Source organism: Branchiostoma lanceolatum, chromosome 15 (assembly GCF_035083965.1).
Source record: "Branchiostoma lanceolatum isolate klBraLanc5 chromosome 15, klBraLanc5.hap2, whole genome shotgun sequence".
Lineage (NCBI taxonomy): Eukaryota > Metazoa > Chordata > Leptocardii > Amphioxiformes > Branchiostomatidae > Branchiostoma > Branchiostoma lanceolatum.
In genome coordinates, this window is record NC_089736.1 from 9,132,179 (window position 1) to 9,159,642 (window position 27,464).

The following is a 27,464-nucleotide window of genomic DNA, read 5'->3' on the forward strand; positions in this document are numbered from 1 at the left end:
GATAAGGTGTGTCTAGACAATGATGCGCTAAGTGTGGTGACAGCATGAAGGCTTTTGGAATTCTGCACTGGAGGATGGATAATGTATATAGTGGTCAGACTTGTCACCTTGTATAACCTTATGCTGGGATATCATGTATGTCGGTAAGAAGGTTTGAGAAAATATGCAGTCTATGAATCTCATTCAGGCACAGTGTAAGAGGTTGCATAAGTCCTTTCCGATGAAGATTCAATTTCTAACCGGCGGCCCGTGTATGAGGAAGCCTCAGGAATAAACCTCAGACATTAAACCTCTGCATGTAAAAGAACCCAACACACTTATTGAGAAGAGTAGTGGCGACCTGGTATGCTGAAAATAAGCTGTAGCAAAGATGCATTGCACTACTAGTACTACAAGTTCCTTCAAAAGCTGTCCTGATTTGAAGATGGCTGTTTCACCTACACCAAGCATACATGTATTATATAACATTCAGCTTCAAGAACACATTGTATAATGGAAAGTTTTAGTTTTTTGTAGTGTGTTTGGATATTCTATTGATTACTTAGTCAAGAAGACATGGGAATTTGATAACTCTGAGAAAAAAGATGGGTACTGTAAATCTCCACTGCAAAATTATCACACTGCAAACTTACAAATTTTCTATCAGCAATATACTCTGTGTCTACTGAGAACTTTGATAAACACTGCAAACACCGCCCCCACCATCGTGAAATTAAATTTGTTCAAACATGACTTTACAGTACACTTCCAAGGAGTTTTATACATAGGAATTGGGGAAACGTTCAAATAGTCTTTGAATTTGGTGTTTCAAATTGCTACAAAACTACAGAAATGTCTATATTTAAAAGTGTCTTCCATTTCCTTCCTTTGCGAAGGGTCCACACAAAATGTCCTCCCACCCTTGAACATGTTTTCCCAAAGTCTTAACCTCCTTGACAGTAAACCGACAGTTTATTTACTTTCGCCCCCCTCCCCACCCCCAGATTTACACAAGTCACCTTCCCAGGGGGTCGTAGGTCACAGCTGGCAGCTGGGAGATCTCCCTAACGAGTGGGGCGGAGAGTTTACACTATTAAAAGTCAATTTGGTTGAGGAAGCTGATAGACTGGGACCATCTCATCAGTCGTGATTTTCCACTGAAAGACATTTTCTTATCTCTTAGAAAACATAGTATCTGGGGTTGTAGAGAGAGATGCTGAAATGTCAGTTTAACAACGACAGATTAAAAAAGGTGTTTCTTGATACTTTGTTTATTTTCAACTCACTCAGCTAAGAACACTGACCCCACCTTTTTCCTGTGCCAATCTGTGCTTCTGAAAACACAAGATTTATCTTTAGAAGCTTGCTAAGAGGGGATTTTGTTTTTAAATCCTTGTTATGATGATGATTGTACTTTGATTTTACCTTTTTTTTAAATCAATCATATACAGAGCATGGAGAACAAATAGTCAAAGGACAGAAACAAAACAAAAAAAGGAATCCATATGAACTGTTAACTCTTTTTCAATCATTTCATCTACCATTTCACACCATTTACCAACACATTTTTCATTTTACCAATTTGTTATAATCTAATTGATTAAAGTTTGAAATATAAGACGTAAAGGTTGACAAATTGAGTGACTGTTGGCTATTTTTGAGGACAATCTATTTGCCCCAGAAAAATAAGAGGTATGATTTTTCCAAGGACATGTCCTAAGCTGGGGACAAGAAGGCATCATATCTTACAGTTAACAGGGTTAGAGTTTCATTCACTCACAAGATGAGTTCATTAAGATAACAAAAACCTCGTTTCTGTTGGAGAGGGCAAAAGAAATTAAATCCTGACGGGGACCAGATGGGAATAAATCTGTTATGATAATCCTGTCTATTATCGGTGTACTGTATACAGGAATATTTTTGTGGTGGTTTTATGTTCATGTTTTTTACCTCGTCCTCTTCACCACAAACTTAAAACTGCCATTAATATATTTTCTCTTTTACAGTAAAACCCTGCATGGTAATTTCAACTGCCAACTTAAAACCACTGCAAACACTCAATTTTCTCCCTACCACAAAATTGAATCCCTGTGAACATTTCCCCCTTTAAGTTTAATACAGTACAAATGTATTTGATTTCCAAGCAAATGTAGGTCTAAGGATCCGGTGCATTCGCACTTTTTTAAAAGGTGCGCTATACCAAAAAGAGGTACTATAATGTCATAAATGTTGGATCCTACATCTGTTTTGAGAATGAAGTGTATTGTGGGTAGTCCAACAGGGCAGTATTTATTTATTTTATTTGTTGGTTTGGCTGTTATAATGTATGCACAGATCGGCAATAGAGGTGCCAATTCAATATGACAAAAACAAAAGATAGATACTTGCATTAGACATTTTGCTATATTGTATTGTATGCTATACCCCACCATCTTTTGACAAAGGTTCAACTGTTTTTTAAGAGCTCAACAGAAATATCTTGTGAACGAAAACTCTTGCATTTGTGAACCATTTTATGAACAGTTTTTGTGTGTTTTTGTTGCTTGATGTAGAAGCAATAGATACACATGTCTGAGCCGTTCCTTCTAAACTGACTTCCTTCCTGTTTGCTCAGAGAATCTCAACTGTGTCATTTTTGGGCCAGTCAGCAAATATTTCCCCAGACAAAATGTTTAGAATACCTAGTACAGGGCACCAGTGCAGTAGCATTCCTCACTGTAGCATTTTGTCAGGATGTGTATTTTTAGAGCTTTGTTGCTAGAGTCTTGGTCAATGTTTGTGTGTGTGCTGGCATTTCGGTGTTACAGTGCGAAGGAGATCTTGTATAAACTCCGTTTCTGTGTCAAGTTTTAAGGGAAACATGTTCCCGTGGTGTAGGTGGTCAAGGTGGATCCGGAGGGCGGAAGTTCAAACCCCGTTTGTGCATGGGGGCATTTGTCATTTCAGATGGGGACGTAAAGCCAATGGCTCCATGTATGAGGGAGCTTCATGGATAAGCCTTAAGCATCAAAGCATCAAACCTCTGCACGTAAAAGAACCCACTACATATCCAGAAGAGTAGGGGTGACCTGGTGTGCTTGGCTTAAAACACAAGCTGTAGCAATGCTGTACCGCACTATTACTGCAAGCAACTTAAACTAAAAAAAGCATCATGCTTCACATTGATTAAGGATGGTTACTTTAGATTCACCTACTCTTCAGCTCTAGTTTTTTCTACATCCCTGTTCACAGTAGACGTTACGGACCTGACAGGATGCTATGGCCCCACCATGGTTTGTTTGACACCCTGTTGCTTGTGGTTTTGACAAACAGATCCTGTGAAGACTCAGTTAGGTCCCCAGCTGCGATGACAGGAAGAGAGCAGAGTTGGAATGTCAGACATGCTCTGTGCGTTTATTTACTCATTACCTCTACTGTCAGCCCATAGAGTTCACAGCATGGTCTACTTATCTTTTTTACTACTGTAGGCAATTGCAAGAAGGTTATGTTTTTTGGTTGTTTGTAACCATGCATAACTGAATAAGCTATACATGTATATGGATTGTTATGAAATTTGGTATGTGATTAGGTTTTGACCTATTACAGGAATCGTTAGATTTATGGCCTTTCTTTCCCAGCAAAACTTTGAAAGGGACTCAAATAAAGTATGTATTTTAGGAAATTGTTAACACTTCAAATGAAGACAACGTTACACTGCATAAAACTCAATGAATTTAGTTTGATTATATGCCAACATCTAACTTATGTTAAGTCACTTGTAAACAAAAGACATTACATATAATGCTAGAAAATCGTACACAAGCAGGCCATGGGAAAACTAGTGGTTTGTCTTTTGGTGATTGTGATTGACACGACTATCGCCTGTAACCCCAGGGAGACAGACAGTTGAACAGAGAAGTATTTGGCCTGTTGAAATCCTGGCAGGGTTTTGAAGGATGAAGTGCTAGTATATGGTATGTTATCTGGTGTGCTAGTACCTATAAATACCCTGTTGATAGAGTTGTTTAAGTTAGGGCTGAGTGATGGATGAATGGGGAACAGACAGGTCAGCGGTTGTGATGCTGTCAAGACTGCACTGCAGTTTGAGTCCAATCTGATAGAGGGGGTAACTGTACTGGCATATTGCCTTTGAGATTCCTCTACACAGGATTTGAGACTACTGTTTTGAGGAGAGGATAGAAGAGACTCGGGAGCTATAATAGGTTTAGATACCAGGATATGTTTCTGACACTGAACTTTTTTTCTCTCGAAAATTTTCAGGTAGGCTGCGAGCGTTGCCATGGGGACGCAAGTGCCGCATTCCGCGTCGCTTCCCGATGGCCTGTTCTCGGGGCTGCCCAGCCTGGTGTCGGACCTGCAGAAGCTCCTGGACGACCGTGACACGGCAGACGTGATGTTCGTCGTGGGACGGGAGGAGGTCCCCATGTACGCACACAGGCTGATCCTGTGGGCTCGATGTAAGGGGTACCAGCGGTACAAGAGAGACTTCTGGAGTAAGGTAGGTTTAGGGGGGTGTTTATACACTTTTTGTAGGGCGGAAGGATGGCCCATGTACGCACACAGGCTGATCCTGTGGGCTCGGTGTAAGGGGTACCAGCGGTACAAGAGAGACTTCTGGAGTAAGGTAGGTTTAGGGGGGTGTTTATACACTTTTTGTAGGGCGGAAGGATGGCCCATGTACGCACACAGGCTGATCCTGTGGGCTCGGTGTAAGGGGTACCAGCAGTACAAGAGAGACTTCTGGAGTAAGGTAGGTTTAGGGGGGTGTTTATACACTTTTTGTAGGGCGGAAGGATGGCCCATGTACGCACACAGGCTGATCCTGTGGGCTCGGTGTAAGGGGTACCAGCAGTACAAGAGAGACTTCTGGAGTAAGGTAGGTTTAGGGGGGTGTTTATACACTTTTTGTAGGGCGGAAGGATGGCCCATGTACGCACACAGGCTGATCCTGTGGGCTCGGTGTAAGGGGTACCAGCAGTACAAGAGAGACTTCTGGAGTAAGGTAGGTTTAGGGGGGTGTTTATACACTTTTTGTAGGGCGGAAGGATGGCCCATGTACGCACACAGGCTGATCCTGTGGGCTCGGTGTAAGGGGTACCAGCGGTACAAGAGAGACTTCTGGAGTAAGGTAGGTTTAGGGGGGTGTTTATACACTTTTTGTAGGGCGGAAGGATGGCCCATGTACGCACACAGGCTGATCCTGTGGGCTCGGTGTAAGGGGTACCAGCAGTACAAGAGAGACTTCTGGAGTAAGGTAGGTTTAGGGGGGTGTTTATACACTTTTTGTAGGGCGGAAGGATGGCCCATGTACGCACACAGGCTGATCCTGTGGGCTCGGTGTAAGGGGTACCAGCGGTACAAGAGAGACTTCTGGAGTAAGGTAGGTTTAGGGGGGTGTTTATACACTTTTTGTAGGGCGGAAGGATGGCCCATGTACGCACACAGGCTGATCCTGTGGGCTCGGTGTAAGGGGTACCAGCGGTACAAGAGAGACTTCTGGAGTAAGGTAGGTTTAGGGGGGTGTTTATACACTTTTTGTAGGGCGGAAGGATGGCCCATGTACGCACACAGGCTGATCCTGTGGGCTCGGTGTAAGGGGTACCAGCAGTACAAGAGAGACTTCTGGAGTAAGGTAGGTTTAGGGGGGTGTTTATACACTTTTTGTAGGGCGGAAGGATGGCCCATGTACGCACACAGGCTGATCCTGTGGGCTCGGTGTAAGGGGTACCAGCAGTACAAGAGAGACTTCTGGAGTAAGGTAGGTTTAGGGGGGTGTTTATACACTTTTTGTAGGGCGGAAGGATGGCCCATGTACGCACACAGGCTGATCCTGTGGGCTCGGTGTAAGGGGTACCAGCGGTACAAGAGAGACTTCTGGAGTAAGGTAGGTTTAGGGGGGTGTTTATACACTTTTTGTAGGGCGGAAGGATGGCCCATGTACGCACACAGGCTGATCCTGTGGGCTCGGTGTAAGGGGTACCAGCGGTACAAGAGAGACTTCTGGAGTAAGGTAGGTTTAGGGGGGTGTTTATACACTTTTTGTAGGGCGGAAGGATGGCCCATGTACGCACACAGGCTGATCCTGTGGGCTCGGTGTAAGGGGTACCAGCAGTACAAGAGAGACTTCTGGAGTAAGGTAGGTTTAGGGGGGTGTTTATACACTTTTTGTAGGGCGGAAGGATGGCCCATGTACGCACACAGGCTGATCCTGTGGGCTCGGTGTAAGGGGTACCAGCAGTACAAGAGAGACTTCTGGAGTAAGGTAGGTTTAGGGGGGTGTTTATACACTTTTTGTAGGGCGGAAGGATGGCCCATGTACGCACACAGGCTGATCCTGTGGGCTCGGTGTAAGGGGTACCAGCGGTACAAGAGAGACTTCTGGAGTAAGGTAGGTTTAGGGGGGTGTTTATACACTTTTTGTAGGGCGGAAGGATGGCCCATGTACGCACACAGGCTGATCCTGTGGGCTCGGTGTAAGGGGTACCAGCGGTACAAGAGAGACTTCTGGAGTAAGGTAGGTTTAGGGGGGTGTTTATACACTTTTTGTAGGGCGGAAGGATGGCCCATGTACGCACACAGGCTGATCCTGTGGGCTCGGTGTAAGGGGTACCAGCGGTACAAGAGAGACTTCTGGAGTAAGGTAGGTTTAGGGGGGTGTTTATACACTTTTTGTAGGGCGGAAGGATGGCCCATGTACGCACACAGGCTGATCCTGTGGGCTCGGTGTAAGGGGTACCAGCGGTACAAGAGAGACTTCTGGAGTAAGGTAGGTTCAGGGGGGTGTTTATACACTTTTTGTAGGGCGGAAGGATGGCCCATGTACGCACACAGGCTGATCCTGTGGGCTCGGTGTAAGGGGTACCAGCGGTACAAGAGAGACTTCTGGAGTAAGGTAGGTTTAGGGGGGTGTTTATACACTTTTTGTAGGGCGGAAGGATGGCCCATGTACGCACACAGGCTGATCCTGTGGGCTCGGTGTAAGGGGTACCAGCGGTACAAGAGAGACTTCTGGAGTAAGGTAGGTTCAGGGGGGTATTTTATACACTTCTGGGCACATTCTATCAATCAAGTCTCCTATCTTTTTATATAGAAAACATGTAAGAAAAAGGCTGTCAAAAGTCACCTACATGAGGTTTAGTCCATGGAAAACTCACATTGGCAGCGCAGCCAGGCCTCTGTAGCATAACCTGTGGCATGGTGTACCTTGTGGTTAGGGTAGCTGACTCAAAAGCTAGAGGTCCTGGGTTTGAATACCTTTTATATCAGGTCTCAATGTAGTGCCTTCAGGGAACACAAATTCTAGCTCACTCCTTTCAGAAAATGAGTATCTAGTACGTTGATGAATGTTAGACATCCAGGTCATAAGATATGCTGATAGACAAATTTTGCTCAGTGTCACTGACAAAAAGTAGTGGATGCTACTTGAAACATCTGACCACTTCCTAAATCATATCCAGTTGCTTGAGTAACTGCTATTTGAAATATCTAGTACTTTTGAGACATATTTATGACCATGCTCTTTCATTTTAACATTTCACAACTGTCATGGTATTTTCCAGGTGACAGGGATGAAGGGAATCATGACCATCAAGCAGCCAAAGTACAAACCTGAGGTCTTCAGGAATGTTCTCAACTATCTGTACACAGGAAAGGTAGGAACAGACAACTGTACAGAGAAAACATTAGGATGTGCAGCATGTACTTATTTTTTAACACTACGTTTTTCATATGCACTATGTGGATATTGAAATAAGTGGATGCCTTCTTCAAGCTTCTTTGTACAGGTACTGTTCAATAAAGATTCTGCACAACCCACTTCCTTTCTAGCTTTTCTGTCTTGAACTCATGTTGTATCCAAATTTTGTACAGATGACACTGAAGGATGCCACAGTGTTTGAGGTGTTAGTGATAGTAGTTCTACCTGTGATGTTATGTCCTATATTTTATACAGATGACACTGAAGGATGCCACAGTGTTTGAAGTGTTAGTGATAGCCCAGGACATGGGTGTGCCAGACCTACAGTACAGCTGCGAGGAACACATCTCCAGTCAGCTGACCGTCCAAAACGCCTGTTTCTTCCTGTCTAACGCTTTAATCACTGTTCCCACACTCACCAACAAAGGTTGGTTCCACATTTCTAACCTTCTCCCTGCTGCCTAACTCTGTAGCCAATAGAAAATGGTGTGCCAAACGACTACTTTAGTGTGCTAAAGGTTGAAAAATGTTTCATTCTAGAAATCTATTCTGTAGGTTAGACTAGTAGATATATTTTTTAATTCGTTTGATTTGCTTCTGATATTTGAATGCAGTGTAAACTCTCATAATTTTGCCAGGAACCGTAAGATCAACCGATGAAGAAAAAGTGTTATCAAGGCTATCTCAAGAATCTCTTGAACACCTAGATATCTGAATGAAGAGTGCATACCCCAGGAATTACTGATTCAACATTTATAGTTATCTGTAAATTCACAATTTTTATAATGCGGCGGTCTAAGGGTACCTGGCAAAATTATGACATCAATTGCAAGAGAAGATGCTAGAATAGAAATTATCAATGCAACTTGGATCTTGAAAACTTTTGATACTTTCCCAACATGTTTATTTAGTTGTGCAATTTAAGCTTTGTTCCAACACAAAGGGAAAAACACTCACCATAAATGTTCTGTTGATCATGCCGACCTTCATCACTGCACTAGATGTTTTATTGCAGGCATTTGTGAAAAGGAAAAAAAATCCTTTCAATGTCTTTTTAATTGTCTTAAAGAAGGAGCCACAGAGATCCATCCACTTGTCATTAGATGTCTTCACTTCATTGAAGAAAATGCAGAAGACTGCTTGAGGACAGAAGGGTTCTTACAGCTTCCTAAGGAACCAGTCATCAGACTTGTGTCCAGTGATCAGGTCAGTTGTTATATTGTTATATTTTGCCCCCAAGGTAGGAAGAAAAAAGGTCATGATGCCCGATTGTTTAGACTAGCAGATACGGGATCAAGAGGTAACAGGTTCGATTCCTGATGTTGTGTCCTTGGGAAAGGCACTTGTAACATGACTTTCCTCACTCCACCCAGGTGTAAAAATGGGTCCCTGACTTTGGTTGGGGAGGTAAAAGGCAGTGGATGGAGAGGGTTCGGCTCCGCCTTCCAGTACTATATATTTGCACAGGACACAGAAAACCCAAGATTGAAAACCCAAATCTTTTGTTTACCTCGGAGCTGTATATTGTAATTCTTGACTGCAAAGCAAAACAAGACAACAACAAAGTCGTAAAGTCCTTCCTAAATTCCTGTATAATTGATATAGTTTCTAGAAAAAAATCTGTGTTGCACTGTGTTAAACAGATGCTGGTATAACAATAGTCACTCAACTACTTTCTTGAATCATTGCTAGATCAGCTACACCTTTTCACAAACGATAAGAAAAAAAAATCACAGTGAAGTTATATTAATTTCCTACAAATAACAGTACATGTACTAGCAAGTGGGTCTTGTTACAGTATAATCAGTGAATTATTAAGTGATAAAATATTTTTTACCAGATATCACTGTCTGTTTATATATTTATGAATATTTCTAGAGTATCCATTTCCCAGACTGTTTCAAGGATAAATCTGGAGTCAAGTAACCTCTACTAGTTCTACATCTAGGATATGTGATGGCAAAAGCCATAGCAGTATCTCTTACAGCTGTGAGTACATAAATGTCTAATGTATGTACTGTGCCAGGTTAAATTTGCCTAACTCCCTTTACTAAAGAGCTGATTTGCCTAACCACATGCTCTGTTCTAGCAGCCCTATCAGCCTAACTAATAGCAGTGTATGGATCAGCATTCAGGAGATGGTTTCATTTGGTTGTATCTTTAACAAAAGATAAAGCAATGTTAATATCTACTGGAAGTTTGGATTCTTAACCTCCGAGACAGAAAAAAATTGTCCAATATGAAGATGTTACAATCCTACAGAATACTTTGCCTAATTAGTCTTTCACTCTGTAGGTACCCAGTATATGTACCTTGTTGAAAAGCCAATTTGCCTAACTGCTCTGTTCTATCAGCCTAACTATTGAAGTGTGTGGATGAGCATTCCGGAGAAGGTTGCGTTCGGTCGTATCTTGACGTTCTCCTTGACGCGGAGCCAGATGCGGTCCCTGGGGTTCAGCTGAAGGTAGACGGAGTTGCTGGTCATGGCGTGGCCGGACATGTTCATGCCCTGCTGGGGAGGGGGGCAGAGGACAGTCACAAAAGAACAGGATTTAACATCTAATAACATAACTCCGCCAGGGTACATAATTCCGCCACCCTGAAAGATACGTCCAAACAGAACTCCAACCCAACGTCCCCCAGTATAATGCACTCCTGTATATCTAAACTGTGCATACCTGGGGGGTGCTGCACTAGAGATCTCTCAAACCCACTGTTTTTCAAAGTGGCGGATTTATGTAACCCGGCAGATTAATGTTAATGGAGGTTACATACAGACTGCATCACTGATGTTGCTTCTAAATGTGAAAATGCAGGTTAAAAATGTAGACATGCCAAAGTTTGATTGGCATGCACCCACTTTCTTATTGGTTTAACTGCTGATTTTGACTAATCTCCTGGATAGGTCCAGTTGTCGTTTTCTCAATTTCAAGGACATGTTAAAATTTTTAGCCCTGCATTCCAAGCGTTGACAGTCTGTGCTAGCGCCCACGAGACTGAGAGGTCACCGTTTTGATTCCTGGCATTCCTGGCTAGAGGTCATATCCTCTGGAAATGCAGTTTGTGTTACAAAAAGCCTAAATTACTACTGGTCATATCTGCCATAAACATTCAAACTAATCAATTCTTAGAAAAAGATCTGGTCTATGTGGACAGGTGGTCACTATAAACAGGATTCTTTAATGCTTGTGTCAGTGGGGAAAATTATCTAAAGGACCACCAAAAAGTGGTCACATTGGCCAGGTGGTCCTTAATGTAGAGGTGGTCACTTAAACATATTTGACTGTAGAAAACAATGTTCTTTATATTGACTGTAAATTGTAAGATATGAAGTAATTGCTCAGGTCGTTCAGTGTAACATAACCTGCTGCTGCCGCGCCGCGTGCCTACGAAGCTGGTCTGTTACACCAAAGGGCAGTTATACCGGCTTTACAGATGTAGATACAGAAAAGGGTGATAAAACCCCAGTCATCATAATGAAGATCACATACCACTGACAAAGGACATACCTGCAGGGACACGACTGTGACACCGTTCCTCACCAGTTGAACCGGTTCGTACTGGTTCTCCGGGTGCTCACAGAGAACGTGGAACGTGAAGAAGTAGATGCCGGGTTTCTCAGATGTGAAGGTGTGCCCATCAAAACCTACAAAAAAATGGAACATACACTAATTCAAATATATTTAAGTTTGGGATATTCTTCTTTTGCTGTGAACGGATACATTTTCTTACAGAGATGTTTTGGGAGCACAGAGTCTTTCCATAAATCACCAAATTTTTGCATGCTTTCCTTAATCTTTACATTAATTTCTTTCGAAATTCCCCTTTCCATACAAAGTGTTCATTTATTGCTATGCAGGGAAGCATTGATGAGATTTGTTGGGTCAGTCGATCATTTTTCATCAGATTAGCTGAGTACAGTACTTTACATTTGCAAATTTTGTCTATGAAATTTTGATATTCTTTTCGAAATTATATTCAGTACCACTAATAATGATATATACTGTAGTCATTTCAAACACTATTTGATGTAGAGTATCATCTATCTCCCTTTTTGCAGAGTTTTCATGCACCTTCTCATGATCAGGCCCCAAACGTTTTTTCTCAGAAATGTCAAAGTTGACTATTTTCAAAATTCAGGGTAACATGATGTTGAGATCCATGCAACGATTTGTTTAAACGTTTGCCTGTACACTTTGAGTGTTCTTCTTGACACTGCCTTAGTATGTGTAAGACATCTTTGACTATGTTATGTTAGTAGATGAAACAATGAAAAAGCAATTAAGCAACCAGCAATTTTATGTTCAGTAAAAAGCAACATGCCACTTAAGATTTAAGACATCTCCATTTGGAATTAATTGTTCGTTTCACATTAGGTGCTGCATAATCAAGCAATGAAGCATGTACCACATCTTTTGGTCAGTAATGTAAAACATTCGTGCAAGCTGGTTAAAGGTTTGAACAGCTCTGCAAAGGGGGAGGGGGGCGCGATTAAGCAAATTTAATGCTGCTGTGTCCAGACCACCCACCTCCTGACCCCCGGTGACCCCTTGATCGAGGTCGACCATTGTGTGGTTTTTCTGTGAATAAAGTCAACTATGTGAAATCTTTCATATGAACAGTATTGGCTGAAAAGTTTAAGAGGATATTATGGTGACTACCAAATACTGTAAATGCATTTGAATTTGCATTGATTTGATTAAGGGAGGAAGAAAATGGAGTTTTTGTGGTGGTTTTTGTTTCAGGGTTGAAACAAGGTGGTTAGGCAAGTGGAACACAGAACAAGCATTTTCACGTTGGTTTGCAGATCGCAGTGGAGCCTTTACCGCAAAAACCATGAACATTGAACCATTAGAAATGAAATGCATTTACAGTAAATGATGAAATTGCTGAAAGTTCACAAGAACATTGTACCTGATTCATTGTTTGACCAAGTCGATGTCTTGGTTCTTGCATTTTTGCAGGAAAATAATGGAGTGGGCTCGCAAAATATAGGTACAATATGTATATGTATATGTACAATGTGTATATAGACTTGAATGCTACCACAGGAGCCACAAAGTTTCACACTAGACTTCTTGTTAAGTAATGACATTTCAAATCAATGGATTCTAAACTTCTAATGTATTGATGTTTGGGAAAACTGTGATGACTAGAAAGACATTAGGACTTTCTTTAACTATTGGGCAAAATATGAACATTTTGGGGTTGGTTCATGTTCCAAATGCTACATTAGTTTTCTTTTAATCGAACCAAGAATTACAATGACATGGCATAACATTTGAATCTAGCTTTTAAAAGTTTTACACCTGTTGTCAATTACATAATATAATCACCAGGATTTCAACAGTACATCTGGTTGCAGCTGTTTGATACAGTTGTAGGTGAATACCTTTCAACAATACTACAAGACAGAATAACATACAAAGTTGCATATATGCAAATGGTTTAAATTGACTAGGATATACTTCAGAAATAGGAAGATTTGCTTACCCGTTCCTGCATTCAGCAGTACTTTGTCGAAGATGATTCTGTCCTGTCCGCTGGGTCCACTCCCAGAATGCACGGCTGAGAACACCACCGGCGGAGACTCTGGCTTCTGGGTGATATCCTGTCGCCGTTGCGGGAATATCCGCTTGACGTCTTCTTCGCTGAGGCCCGGCCCGGGCGGCCCCGGTTGGCCTACGGGTCCCTGTGGGCCGACTTGTCCAGGTAACCCAGTCGGGCCGATCCAGCCTTGTTCACCTTTACTACCAGGGATGCCTGGGCTGCCAATGGGACCAGGGCTGCCAGGGGGGCCGATGGGGCCTGGGTTACCTGGTGACCCAAGTTGACCCGGGGGTCCTTGTGGCCCGGGGTAGCTGCTGTACCTTGACTGTGACCCAGCCTGTGAGTGTCCAGGCTGTCCCGGAGGACCCGGGTCTCCTCGGTCACCTTTGTCTCCTTTTGTTCCCGGGAGCCCAGGTGCGCCCAGCATGCCAGGTGGGCCGGGAACTCCAGGTGTGCCAGGTGGCCCTGGCAGCCCGGGACCTGCCGCGCCTAGACTGGGGTTGAAGCGACCACTCGAAATTGACGTACATTCTTTGCAGAGTCCAGGCAGGCCGGGGGGGCCAGGGGGTCCTGGGGGTCCGGGTTGGCCAAGCGGGCTAGGCACAAAAGGCTGTGGTGGCCCGGTCCCTACACCAGGAGGGCCCGGGGGGCCGGGGGGTCCTTGTGGGCCGCTTGCACCTGGCGGGCCAATCACCCCAGGAGCCCCCACGGGGCCAGGAAATCCCCTGGGTCCCCCTGCTGACCCCTTCTGTCCTGTTAACCCAGGTGGACCCGGCTGCCCGGGTGTCCCGGGGACTCCAGGTGACCCAGGGTCTCCAGCTGGGCCGGGGTCTCCCTTCTCCCCCATGATGGGTAGACTCACCCCGCCCTCTGCACCTGTGCACCGAATCTTACAGGTCGGCTGCGGGCCGCCCAGCGCTGGTGATACATTTACCTCTGGTTTCTCCTCGTCAAACAGAAATCCCCACGTTAACGGGAACGTCCAAAGCAGGAGGATGTATTTCAGCTCCATTGTAAGATGTACTGAGCACAGAAAATGTCTGACTCGCAGCTAAGTGTCTTGTTTCTGTGAGGCTTTATCCGTGTGCAGGAAATATCTTGAACTCCTATGGCTGCCGGACCGTAGAACCCTGAGGCAGAGAGATGGACAGGGAATAATTACCATTCTTTGTTGCTACAAAACAGAGACAACTTCGAAGGCAAAACACCACCCGGCAATGTATCACAGAACGTATTTGTAGTATATTTAACTGATGCCTTCTTTACTTCAACTGTTGTGGAATACTTGAAACCAAGTTGTGCTAGAAGGTATAAATCGTGGCATATGGAAAGAGAAGTTATTTTCTCTATACATACCATCCGAAATGTCACTTGCAACAGGAGAACTGGTCTTCACCCAATGTCACTCATGTCGGAGCTGAGCAGGGATAATCAGATCCTTTCCTCCATGTGAGGGCGTTTTAGGGGTTTGGGAAACTCTGTTAAAGATGCTTTAATCCAGATCATTCTATGGAGTGCGTCCTGTTGTTTAAATGTATTGCGGCCTTGTGTTAACATTCAGTTAAATTTTTTTGTTGTTGATATAAATGAGAGCAATTTCATAAAAAGATTCTTGGTCAGGATTCAATATTTCAAAGAAAAGGGGGGGGGGAACCATTGAATAAAAGCTAAGGTCATGTTCTTTAGTAAACCCAATCACATCCCCACCAAGTGCAGATCTGCTTTTCCTTCATGACAGCAGGCCTGTTTACAGAACCACTGTAATAAACAGAAGATATGGCAGTCATCTGGGGCATCCGATACGTTAGACAAAATAAATAACACTGCAACTGTAACCACAACCATTTCCCCATAAACCCTCCTTAAAAATATCCAAACTTTTTTTCACAAGTTAGAAAACATATGGCTTGAATAGAAATGCTCTTAAGACTAGTTTCACAGACAATTTTTGGTGACGTTTAGAACTAAACAAATTTGTTCCAGACAACACATACACAGTACAACTATCCTGTGAGACAGCGTAAATTTGTATCATCTGCGTTTGTCGGAAAGTCTAGGGGCCATAGGTTGGATTCCAAGACAGACCCTATCTTTACTGTAAGTTTAAGACCACGGCATGGTACTTTCAATAAATCTAAATTAGATCAGGCATCAGAGGAAAGAAGACCTACTACAGTGTTGGTTAGAAGTAAGATACTTTGAAACGTTGCAAATTGCACTGTGGGTTTAATGCTTGTATCCTGACTCGGTTTTGGTCTCTGGCCTTTTATTTTTCAGATTTGGATGTGGAATGAATAGATGTGGTGGGTAATTATAGAAACTCATATCACATTTTACTAACAGTTATATAAGATCTCAATAAAAGAAATGATGTATTCAAGGAAGTGGAACTAAGAAAGACATTTGACGCAAAATGATTTGACTCAACACGATGTACATTGTACATCATACCTTTGGTTGTACATGTTACATAATGTTCGACCATGATGCAACAAAGGTCAAAGAAAGAGGTTTGCCATACCAATGCTGACATACCGCATACCGATAAACAAATCAGGTGCTAACTTTAGCCTTGTGCATTTAGGCTGGATGTTTGGCTTGCAAAAGCATGTTATGGCTCCTGGCCTTACCAATTTTATTCATTGTCTCTCAGCATGTTTAAAAGGCCATATTTCAGCTTCAGCTGTCTTATATTATCATTAAAATCTTGAAAGGCTTTAAGCTACAGTTTTTCATATGTTACTTGGAGAATTTGAAAGATTAAATGCATTAATGGTAATCATATTTTGCAGCCCCATCCGTACATGTATGTCACATATTGTTGGGTGCTGGGATAAAATCCCCCCATTTTCTAGAAAGATATAAGAACATCTGCCAGGAGTTGTTATACTGTGAAAAGCATGTGGTTAGGATTTAAAAGTACTACCAAGCTAACCAAGGCTTTAGTTCACCATGGCTACATGATATGCCCCCCTCCCACTGTGATACCAAGCAGAGTTTGTGATCAAAGGTGACAAATGTCAGTACATGTAGGGTCTGTTCTAGGCTTTTCTAAGTGTCACCAGCAGTACTTGCCTGGAATAAATGCCCAGTGGCAATGACAGTGCAGAAAACCACCCCACATACATTGTATCACTGACACATGTGATATACTGTAGTTGAAGGAACTACCGCTCATTTACGGCAAATCATATAAAATATTCGCTGTGGTTTCATGTTCGCAGTGTTCACTTTGACCATGCTACTTTGAAATCATCACATTGTATTTGGTCTTCCATACCCTCCCCACCCCTTGGTTCACCGCAAATTTAAAACAATACGAACGTCCTCTTTCTCCCCTTACCGCAAAATTAAGTCCCTGTGAACTTAACTGAATTTACGTAACTGTTACCAGGCCTTGCATTATGACCAGTCAAAGGCTAAAGGTACATCTTTAACTGCAGACACATGAATGGCATAGATATATTGGGTTATAGGGACCTTGCCTTACTGTCACCAGGTTTTTCGGGTTAGTAGGTTACCAGCCTGCCGGTCTTTTGGGGGTCATTGAGGTTTTCACCATCGTAAAGGAGGTTATAATGATAATTGTGTCTCGTCCAGTGTTACATGTAAGTGGTTTTTACAGTTTATGTATATAAAAGGACAACTAAAAAAATGAATTGACTGCCATGATATTTTTGGTTTGTTGGCCCATTACATTTCCCCAGTAGAAGCTATATGCTGCCTTGTGCCTATGTAAATCCCTTGAAGGCGCAACACACTCAAGGCAAAAGTTTGCAATGTAACAATATCTGAGTTGTATGCATTCTTAGCAATAGATGATTAGAAAGATCTACCTGCCAGTATTGTCTGCAGTCTTAACCTTTATGTACAGTACAGATACTATTGGTAGTTTCTTTGGTCTGAATGTTGTTTCCCATATCTGTTGCTGCAGCTTGCCCTGGAGGAGGAAGAGGTCTGGAGACGTGTGCTGGCCTGGGCTAAGTACCAGGCTAAGGTGGAGACCTCTCCACAGAGATGGAGTCCCGAGGAGAAGGGAAGGGTGTGTCAGGTACGGTGCCAAAGGACTTTCTATAGGACATTAGCACTCTCTGTCTTTGGTTGAACTCAAGTGTCATGCTTGTGAAGAAGTGATTGTGATGTATTGATAGCTCAATGCAACCTTGCTTCATGTAGCTTTTGTAGGCCACCCCTACTCTAGATCTTCTTGATAATTGTGTTGGTTTCTGTAGGAATTATCATTCATTCAAAAGACATACATCTATAATGTATGAATATAGATAACATTATTGCATATCATAATTACATTCTGACCAATAGATGATGTATTGTCATATTGTTATTTATAAAATATAATGCAGATATTTGTATGGTTGATGATTAAGGCAACTTAAAGTGCACCTATAAAAATAACCCGTTGAAAGCTCCTTTCCACTCTTTACTGCAGTTGGTAGAAAGAAAGGGGGAGCTGGCAATGTACCATTTGAAACATTTGTGACATTATTTGACCATGAAGTATACTGTATTTGTCACTTTCAGCAACTGTCTGGAGTGATTGAACATGTCAAACTACTGCTGATTGACAGTAAGGTGTTTGCAGAGGAGGTGGAACCTACTGGGGCTGTGCCCATGGAGCTATCATTGGAGAGGTAAATAGATTATTGTGTCCTCAAACCGAGAGCGTTGTCACAGTGTGGTTTGTGTGCCACTTACTGACCAGTAAGTTGCACACGGGTCTGGACCTTTTAGCTTTGTGAGCTTGCGGCCCGGGTTTTATTCCAAGTATCAAACTTTTTCCTCTGAACTTTCTGCACTGTACAAAACACCTGATTAAATATATGTTGCCACTGCTCTAAATTTGTTGTGCAAGCAATTGTCAGTACTGTGCTGTTTTATCAATGGGATGTTCATTCTACCAACATAACAGGTGTTGGTAGAATGAATAATTGCATTCTATGTTACCAGTCCCTGGTAGAAGTTTGGAAATTTGTAAGTTACCTGTAGTTTGATAAAGGTTAAGGGTAACTGACATTAACTACATAAACAGAATGGTGCTTTGTTCCTTAGATATCGCATTGCTGCTGTACCCACTGGGCTGAAGAACAGCAGGGACAGAAGGCTGACGCCGAGAGTCTCCCACAAACTGTTCAAAGGAACAGACATACTGAGCAGGGAGAGACTGCCTCTACAAAGGGTGCTCAACCAGTGGTAAGGAGCTGCTTCAATAGAGCCTTTTCACATGCTGTTGTTACTGTGGCCGCCACCAGGTTGGTGTCCCTATATATACTTGCATTTCACTGAATCCTACATTCATTGTATATCTCAAGTGTTTTCAGAAACTTAAAGATCTTCTGACTGACTCCTAGATATATTTTTAACCATTTTTGAATGTCTGTTAAGACTCTTAAAAACAGCTCAAAGAAGGGAATACCAAAAGAATACTTAAAACCTTGCTGATCTAATACAAAATACAGTGTCGACCTGAGCTACAATATATTGAAATGCAAATAGGGTCACCAATATGGTTGTCAGCATGCCTCATTGATATTTTGAAACCACATTGTCTTCTTCAAATTTGTCCTACTGTAGATGGGTTTTATGCCCCAAGCAGCTTTATTTTGAAATAGCAATACTGCTTACAATCATGTATCTATCTTTATGAAGTGGACATTGTCACAATTTTTACTTCACTGTTAGGCCTCGGCCACACTTTAGAATTCTAACTCAAGAAGCTTGTTTTGAAACTGTCGCCACATATTCTCTATTTGAATACACCCTAAGTCAAAATGCTGTTGAACCCCCAAGCAGCCTTGTTTAGATCTGCAGCTTGATCTATGGCATGATGTAGTGTTGTTGTCTCTGATGTTGTCTTTGATCCTTGTGTTTGACACCAGGTATGGCGACAGTAAGCAGGAGTGGAGACTGCTGTACAAGGCGTCCAGAGATGGTTACACAGCTGATGCATTCCACCAGAACTGTGACGGCTTCAGTCCCACCATTGTCCTCATCCTGGTGAGTTTCGAATAAGTCTGGTAAACCACCTCAAGGCCTCGTAACACATCAATTTTATACAGTAAGTTACAAGCTGTGTAAGAAAAAAAACTGATATTTTTAATGTACTCATACCAGGATGGACCTCTACTCTAACCGATAGTTGTGGTGGGTTCTTTAACGTGCTCAAAATGTGACTCTAATCTCAAACAAAGGACTACAGTTCTCACCAGTAGTTTGCGATCCAGGGCTAAAAGTTGAAACACTAAGTTAGGAACCTTCCCACACCTTTCCATGTATAGGGCAGTGCCAATTTTCTATAGCCCTTGGGCCAAACAACTGTACAAGCGCTTCTGCAGGGTGCTAGTCTTTTGGTAGCAAATCAGCACACAGAACATTCAATAGGACAGATCTAGAGGCCCGTTGACTCACAAGCTCAATTGCTACCTGTTGAGCCTCTACGCACTTAGTAACTGTAACATCAAGTAGTGGACACAATGTCAATGGTTCATATGATGGTATCATGACAAAAAGACATTCCGCACATTCTCAGTATCAGATGAGTGTGTCACTTGTCTTGGGCTACGGACATCCTTCACTGGTGTAGAAAAGTGCCACCTAGTGGTTGTTGCTATAATTACGTCTCAAAAGTGCATACCAGTTAATATCAGTCTGGAATCTTAATGTTAGTATCTAGATAAAGTCCTGCCTGCACCAGATGGTGCATAGGGCGGTGCATAGGGCGGCGCCCATCTCCATTTCATTAGCCCCTGGGCCACACAACTTTGTGCAATCGCTACAGCAAGAGGCTAGTCCACTTGTAGTGGTGTGTGTTCAACTGGCATACACTTCCTAAATGCTTATAGTGCTAAGCAGAGAAAGCAGTACGTAGTACCATTTTCAAAGTTATTAGTATGAATCAACTGGGGATCAAACTTATGAGCTACCGTATGCAAGGCAAACGCTCTACCCAATAGGCCATTACACCGGTTAAGTCTCAATGCACATGTAGTTAGAAGTACTGTATTTCTAGACAGCATTGTTATCATACATGTTTGGATTGTACCTTGTCTTGTTGCAGGGCCACAAGGGGAATGTTTGCGGGGGGTTCAGTGACGTTCCCTGGACAAGTAAAGCACCAGCTCAGGGCAAGTACATCGCTTCCGATAGGTAAGGATGATATTCATATACCTTTTTCTTAGATCTACTGTTGTTGGCAGTTGATATTCAAGGCTGGTTTACATGTATTTCCAGTCCACAACAAGCCTGACACAAATGTCCTTATAAAGTTTGACTTCTAGATCTACTCTCTTTGATTGTGCAATATGTCTCACATTCAATACAAATGGGATAACAAAAAGAGCTGAGACCTGTAAAGTTGGAACTTTTAGTTGCTACCACCACCAAGTACTTACACCTACATTGAATTTTACTCTCAATCTCTTTAAGGGCCTTTCTGTTCACTCTTGTAAACCAACAAGGGGTGGAACCAACACGTTTCAACATTGGCAACAAGAAGTTTGCTACGTCACATCACCCTAAGTAAGTATATATTATCTGACATCATTATGCATGGTATGATGATGAACTATTTAAAGAAGAGGAGCTATTAAATTGGTGTACTTTTAACCGTCCACAGCATACATGTAAGTCTGCAAAAGGAGGGAGTTTAAACATTCAAGAATGTTAATGGCCAAATTCAAAAGATGAAAAAAAGGAGTTTCAATCTGAATTCTCATAGAGGGAAGGAAGATTGCGTAAGGTTCCTAACTTTTGACTTTTGCCCTATCTGAGTTAATATGATAGAGTTACTGTTGCAGTAGCAGTAGTTTAGAACTCTGAAATGCATAGTATCATCAGATGAATATATGCTATTTGATGTATGAACTCCCGACCATTATTCATTGTAGACAGAGGTCTGTACTTGAAGCCTTGAACAGGTATCAGATTTTCACCAAGAAGTAACTTGAAGACCCAATGAGCCATAATGAATAAAGTTAAAAAGCATTACGTTTCATCTCAAGCATTATGCTTAGAGATTGCCTTGCTTAATCTTTACTTTATTTGATCTAATGATGTGAGTTCTGTGACTTACGACAGGTCTTTGCTCTGCTCTACAGTTTTGGACCCATCTTCGGAGCGGGCGCGGACCTTTATATCGCTAACAACTGCCACACAGGCACAGAGTGTTACTCTAACTTACCGCACTCGTACAACGGAGACCACGCCTCCTGTAGTATACTCATGGGAGATTATTACTTCAACGTTCTTGACTACGAGGTCTTTACTCTAGGCGACCATTGAATACATGGGTTCTTTTCCCGTTATTGTCCGGGGCTGAAAGAAATCCTGATTAATTAAGAATAAGGTGTTTTTTTATTTATTTTGACCCTTATCCCGGCAAATGCTTCACACATATTTTTATTATTACTGTTTAAAGAAAACTATGAAATGAAACAAGGTTTGTATTTGGGTGCTTAGACTTTGGTTGCACAGCAGCTGAACTAAATCTTCCTTGTCTGACACAGATTTTGATAGTGTTTAGTCACCTGATGATGGAAATTGTCCAGTTTTCCTGAATGTACTTTAGTTGGTCTACAGCTTCCAATGGTTTAATGAAGTAGTTAGGATTAACAAATTTTCTTCATTTTATTGGAAACAAAAGCCATCAAAACACTGTACCAGTCGGAAAACACTATATAATTGGAAAAATAAAACCAGTAGTCCTAAAACAATAGCCATAAAAGCCAGGTATGGAAGTTGGCTGAGAGCCTAAGTGTTTCCAAAATAACTGAACCCATCTGAAGAGCACAGGGCTACTTTGGTTTCTTGAAGAAACTGAGGAGCCTTGCATGAGAGGCTATCCAATGGCAGTAGTTATACTGTGTGACTTACCAAAAGGTGACTTAGTTAAATGTGTGTATTGTCACAGAGTGACCTAAAGTCTTAATTAACTTAATAATGAGTTATAGGCTGGCAGAATTGCATAATAGGTACTTTTTAATATATACATGTTCTTTACTGTAATGATTAATTTGTGTGATGATGTGTATGACATCACATTACACACATGGTTTAGTACGAACTGACGTTATTGAAGCCCAATGGTGCTCTTCCTTGCCTAATTGACAGTTTTGTGTGGAACGTAAAATCTGCATCACAGAACACTTATTACAGCTTGTCTTGTAGGAGACAAAATAACATATTGTAGAATGCTTCTGACACCAATGACACCAAAATTCAGCATTTCCTGGTTATATCCATCAATAATATTACTCAATAAAAAATTATTAACGTTTGTCCAAAATATATACCTTTTTGCTGTTATTGAACTTCGAACCCTACAATTTGTACTTCTAGTCGTTGATTACATCCGTGATGCTGCCAGGTAACCAACACCAAGCCAAATTAAATCTTCAAACCAAAGTTGAAAAGCCTCAATACCAGCAAATTGTGTTTGCCAAACCAGAACAAGTAGGTTAGACTATGAATAAGGTGACGTCTTATTGAATTCTTATTCTATTAAAATAAGTTTCTGATGGACTAAATGACATCTCTTAAGCGTCATCATAATAGCTTACATCTCCTAGATGCATTCGAGTATATTTGTCTATAAATAAAATGTAAACCGTCTAACGACTGATGTGTTTCTAAACAATTGTTTTTTTTAAGTTTTGCCTCCACATATAGATGGTATGCTGATGCATGCGCAAGTCTTTGAATCAGCTCACGATAAGAAAAAATACTCTTCTCGACTAATATGGGATGGACAGCAATATTCGAAGAACATTTTTGAAAATTCAAACTGTTGTTTCCCTTTCTGTAAGGATCATATGACACATTTGCATAAGTTTCGTCTCCACCACGTCCGGACCCGGTCTTGTTGATGGAATTTCCCGCCAACACGACATCATTACGTCATACATCTCTCCGGAACATCCCGGAGGCTTTCTCAGCCGGATTCCCCTCCGGAGGGTCCGTGCAAGCTTGTGACAGGTCGGTTGGTTGTTGCCATCGTAACGCGGTTCTTTGCCCATCGTGACGATCTCCCACAGCAGCACGCCGAAGGACCACACGTCACTCTGACAGGTGTACTCGCCTGACTCTAAAGATTCTAGAGACATCCAGTTCAACGGGAATACTTCATCTCCTACGTTGTCGTTATCTCTGTTAGCAGGCAGTTCTCTGTCGCCTTTATCATTAGGCACGTATTGGACAGTGGTATAGACGTCACGGGCCCGTCCAAAGTCGGCCAACTTGGCCACATCGTCAGCCGTGATGAGGACGTTCCGAGCGGCCACGTCACAGTGTGTGAGAGCCAGGCGCTGCAGCTCCTGAAGAGCGCGGGCAATGTGCACGGCGTAGCGGAGGTTATGCGGGAGAAACTGCGGCTCGTTTTGCCTTCGTGCCTGTCGCAGCAAACGTAAAAGGTTGTCTTTGGAAGCGTATTCCATGAGGATATACTTTTTGGCCGACTCATTGATCAATGCCAACAATTGAATGATGTTGGAGCGAAGGTTGTCGTGGTGTTGATCCTCGTGCACGGCTACCAAAACGGCTGCCTCCCTGTAGAAGCTGCGATAACATTGACTGTCTCGTGTGCGAACCTCCTTGGCAGCAACAGTGGTGTCTCCAGCAGATGTCTTGAGCTTGGCCTGAATGACGTGTCCAAACCTCCCCACTCCTACCAGGTGACCGAGTGTCAGGTGTCGACTGGTCGTGCCCCAGCGGCTGAGCCAGCCCGGCCGGACGGTCTGAGCCAGGTCTGCCTCCGCCTGCTCCAGCTGGAGAAGAGCTTCGGTCTCTCCGTCTTTGACGGCCTGTCCGCCACATAGATGCCTTCTTTTGTAGAGTATGGTCGCTACACAAACAACCAGTACAATTATGGAGCCGACTGGGACAAGACTTTCTAGCAATGGCTCTGATTGTATTGCCCGATTTTCGTCACAGTTCTTCCCTGTCCATGGCGCCACGCACGTGCAGCTGCCGTCCACGTTGTCACAGGTGGCGTTGTTCTTACAGGTGCAAATTTCTTGACATCTGAGGCCGTACCTGTATTTCGGACAGGGTACTTCACACTGTAACCCGTACCAGCCAGCCGTGCAGGTACATTTGCCGTCGCTAGGGCTGCAACTCGCACCGTTTCGGCAGCGGCACTTCTTCACGCACCGTTCGCCGTAGGTGCCGTTCGGACATGTCGTTTGACACCTGGTTCCTGTCCATCCTGAGGGGCAGACGCAGCCAGTCCGCCAGTCACAGGTGGCGCCTTGGAGACAATCACAAGTTTCATCACAGAGCTCGCCTTTCCGATTAGGCGGACAGTTAGCAATGTCAAGTACAATGGTAGCATTGAAGACGTTTCCATAGCTGTCCGAGGCCTGACATTTGTAGGGACCCTTGTCTTTAGACTGTATGTTCAAAACAGTTTGGTCTAATCGAGTAGCATTTCTCCTAACAATATCAGACCCGTTTGGAAGTCGTAGTGATAACGTCGTGGCGTTGACGTGATGAACTTTACAGTGAACGGTGACGTTAGCGGAACTGTAGATATCAGAAGGGTCGCTTGGTGTCGTCGTTGCAGAAACTTCCGGCTTTGGAATGTCACAAGCGACGCCTTGCCACCCGTATGTACATTTACAGGCTCCATTGAAGCCATGGCAACGGGCACCATTCTTACAGATGCAGTCCTGATTACAAAGAATCCCGTATTTATCGGGAGCACAACCGATTGGGTCCAAATCCCAAGTCATCGTTTGAACACGTCGAACGCTTTGCCCTTCCAAACCTCTTACTTGATTCAGACTGAGTGGACGACGCAGTATCGGAAATTCGCATCGATAGTGCGTTCTGCTCTTTGTTGGAGGATCAAATGAAAAAAAGTATAGCAAAGGGGGGTTCTTTAGTTTCTCCATGACTTGCGGGACCTGCAGTTGGTGTTCTAAGTAACGTCTGGAGTCTCTAAAGTTTTCGCGAAGATTGAAAAGCTCCAGGGACAGCTCTGACTGTAAAACAGTTTCCGAATGACACAAAAGTGTAAATTTCGCACCGTCGTTTGTCCCTTCCCACAGTTCTATTGCATTTGCGAGGTCGGTGAAATCAGTTACTTTTAACGCAATACGAACCCGACAGTTGTTATTTTCGGTGATGATAGACTTATAATAGTCCATGTCCCATTTTTCCAAAGGCTTGCTAATTCTTCTTCCAAAGAAAATAGCATCTCCGGCAGTTGTCTCAGCTTGTATGCTCAGTAGAAAACTAAATAGAAACTCCTTAGACCTCTTCCCTGTAGGGTTGACTGGCGTTTCGCACGTCTCGTTGTACACAGGAGGATAGCCCAAAACGTTTCTCACATTTACTTTGATACTGACGACATGGTGACCAGGGTGTTGAAGCCCTCCGACACGTACCTTTAAAAGATACTCGGAATGTACTGACCAGTCTAGTGGCCTGGCGACTACAACTGTGCAGTTCGTACTCACAGAGAACCGGCCATAGCGATCCCCCTCCGCCATTCTACACGGAAGTTCCGCTTTCCCCATTTCCAGTAAACGCGGCAAGCGGACAACGTCTGTCCCAATCTGGGTATTTTCAGCCACAGAAACTGTGAAGTCTGTACCTTGAATGGTCCGACAAAGTAGACTGTGAAGACCCAGTAGAAGCAAAACTTGGCAGTTTACTGCCATGGTGTAGCCGCTATTGTAGATAATGAATGCTTGTGCTCCTACAAAATAGCACTTCGTCATTCTTTGTATTTTTAAGGTATCATGTGTGTCAGATGTGGTCGGCTAAAGCGGAACTTGACTCCAGAAACAGGTATTGCGTTTCTTAAAATACTATTTTCTTTCTGAGTCTAAAAACAACAAAGTGCAGTGGGACCGGAGACTTAAACATTGAATTGGGAATTGTTGCATTGCATTTGCAGAGTGCCTGCCCGTGCTCATTTGTTAAGTGCATTTACAACATTATTCTTCTATTCCTTTTAGCCAAGAATCGTCAGGATAATTGGCAATATTATCCCTTTGGAACCCATACTTAGATACAAAGAGGGGTCTGCATGGAGGGTCAGTTTTACAGGATAGTTTTGTTTTATTCTATTTTGGTGGCCTTATAGAAAATACTGCACCTGCCTCTAGAGACACAGCAGACGTTATAAGCACCAATTCAGGCATGCTGACCTTGTGACTTGGGAACATGGTTCAATACGTTGAAACGTAACGAGAATACAATTTTGGAAAAGAGGGGAATCCCACACATTCATAGGCAATACAGCAGCGCTACTTGTGGAGGATGCTTAGCTTGTTCTGAACGAAGCTGGTTGGGAAGAGAATACATGTATCCAGTTTTACTCTTTTGGAGTTGCTATGTTCAAGGATATACAATATTTTCTTTTTCACATGTCAAGCGACCTAATCGGCCCTTTATATGTATTCTTCAGAACTAGAAATGAAATGAGGTAAAATCTACGAAGCTCACCATCATGTTTAACCACACGGAAATTCCGCTTTCTTTTATACAGGACCGTGTCCGTCATGGTCCGTCAAGACAGCTGATCGAGTAATACTTCTCAATAACAACTTCTCGATGGTGATGGCATTAGTGTATATTCTACAAACATCAATTAAGACAAAAAATTCCCAACCGGCGTAGCTAAGCCAAGTCAAGGTGTACAGTTCTAATGATTTCGCAACAACAACATCCCCTGAGGATTCTTGGGATTGGGAAGCCCTTATATGGTAAACATCACGATTACACTGGTGGCAGCGGTGGCCTTCGGACCAAACCCTTTTGGGGCTGCGTACAGAAACGCCAACGTGTTTAACAGTGGGCACGCAGGTACCGTACAAATGACAACCACTCGGGGTTTCCATAAGTTTCTTCTCACAGGTGTTAAAACATCTAACACGTCATAATTAAAGAGGAACAATGAGGAAAAGGCACCCCAAGTGCGCAAACAGTAGAAAAATCAGCGTTTTACGAAGATACACGTCATGGTAACGCCTAGAATGACAGCAAGTAATCCACTCAAGTACCTCTACTTTCGCCATTGAAGGCACGCAAAACACATTTTAGTAGAAAACAATCACGGCGAGCTAGAAAAGCAATTCAAGACACACCTTCATGCTTTACCTCGCTTTCTTTTACCGATAATGGAACCGAAACAATGCGATATGTTTTGTTAGAAACGGCTTGTTGTGTTTTTCATTGGTGTTATTCTGGAACAAACACCATTGTGCTGTACAAATGAGTC

At 42.8% G+C, this 27,464-nt stretch overlaps 3 protein-coding genes across 7 annotated transcripts in view; 1 reads left to right on the forward strand and 2 right to left on the reverse strand.

The window, feature by feature from the left end:
- The window catches only part of LOC136420598 (TELO2-interacting protein 2-like), a 29,594-nt gene extending 6,738 nt beyond the window's left edge, over positions 1-22,856 (forward strand). The window contains exons 3-13 of one of the 3 annotated variants that reach the window (XM_066407616.1): positions 4,240-4,477; positions 7,539-7,631; positions 7,931-8,102; positions 8,745-8,881; positions 17,160-17,276; positions 17,765-17,874; positions 18,293-18,433; positions 19,120-19,237; positions 20,298-20,386; positions 20,666-20,758; positions 21,337-22,856. In XM_066407616.1, coding sequence (XP_066263713.1) covers positions 4,259-4,477; positions 7,539-7,631; positions 7,931-8,102; positions 8,745-8,881; positions 17,160-17,276; positions 17,765-17,874; positions 18,293-18,433; positions 19,120-19,237; positions 20,298-20,386; positions 20,666-20,758; positions 21,337-21,520 — 1,473 coding nt within the window. In that variant the 5' untranslated portion in view covers positions 4,240-4,258 and the 3' untranslated portion in view covers positions 21,521-22,856. Of the gene's footprint in view, positions 1-4,239; positions 4,478-6,900; positions 6,998-7,538; positions 7,632-7,930; positions 8,103-8,744; positions 8,882-17,159; positions 17,277-17,764; positions 17,875-18,292; positions 18,434-19,119; positions 19,238-20,297; positions 20,387-20,665; positions 20,759-21,336 lie in introns of those variants that run through there. The other 2 variants (XM_066407613.1, XM_066407614.1) reach the window with 2 other exon arrangements.
- LOC136420611 (collagen alpha-1(X) chain-like) lies at positions 9,245-14,778 on the reverse strand. Of its 3 annotated transcripts, none has more exons than XM_066407645.1 (5): positions 14,582-14,778; positions 13,169-14,355; positions 12,205-12,255; positions 11,185-11,321; positions 9,245-10,187 (listed from the first exon to the last, which is right to left on the reverse strand). In XM_066407645.1, exons 2-5 carry the CDS (start codon positions 14,235-14,237, stop codon positions 10,035-10,037), a joined length of 1,410 nt encoding a protein of 469 aa, XP_066263742.1. In that variant the 5' UTR covers positions 14,238-14,355; positions 14,582-14,778; the 3' UTR covers positions 9,245-10,034. The 3 variants fall into 3 exon arrangements, with proteins under 3 accessions (XP_066263742.1, XP_066263743.1, XP_066263744.1); XM_066407646.1 differs by having other exon boundaries at positions 9,245-10,184; positions 14,582-14,775; XM_066407647.1 differs by lacking the exon at positions 12,205-12,255 and having other exon boundaries at positions 14,582-14,777.
- On the reverse strand, positions 22,291-25,254 carry LOC136420592 (uncharacterized). Its single transcript, XM_066407602.1, has one exon. The coding sequence runs from the start codon at positions 25,126-25,128 to the stop codon at positions 23,017-23,019; it is 2,112 nt and encodes a 703-aa protein (XP_066263699.1). The 5' UTR covers positions 25,129-25,254; the 3' UTR covers positions 22,291-23,016.
- Between the last annotated feature and the right edge of the window lie 2,210 nt (positions 25,255-27,464).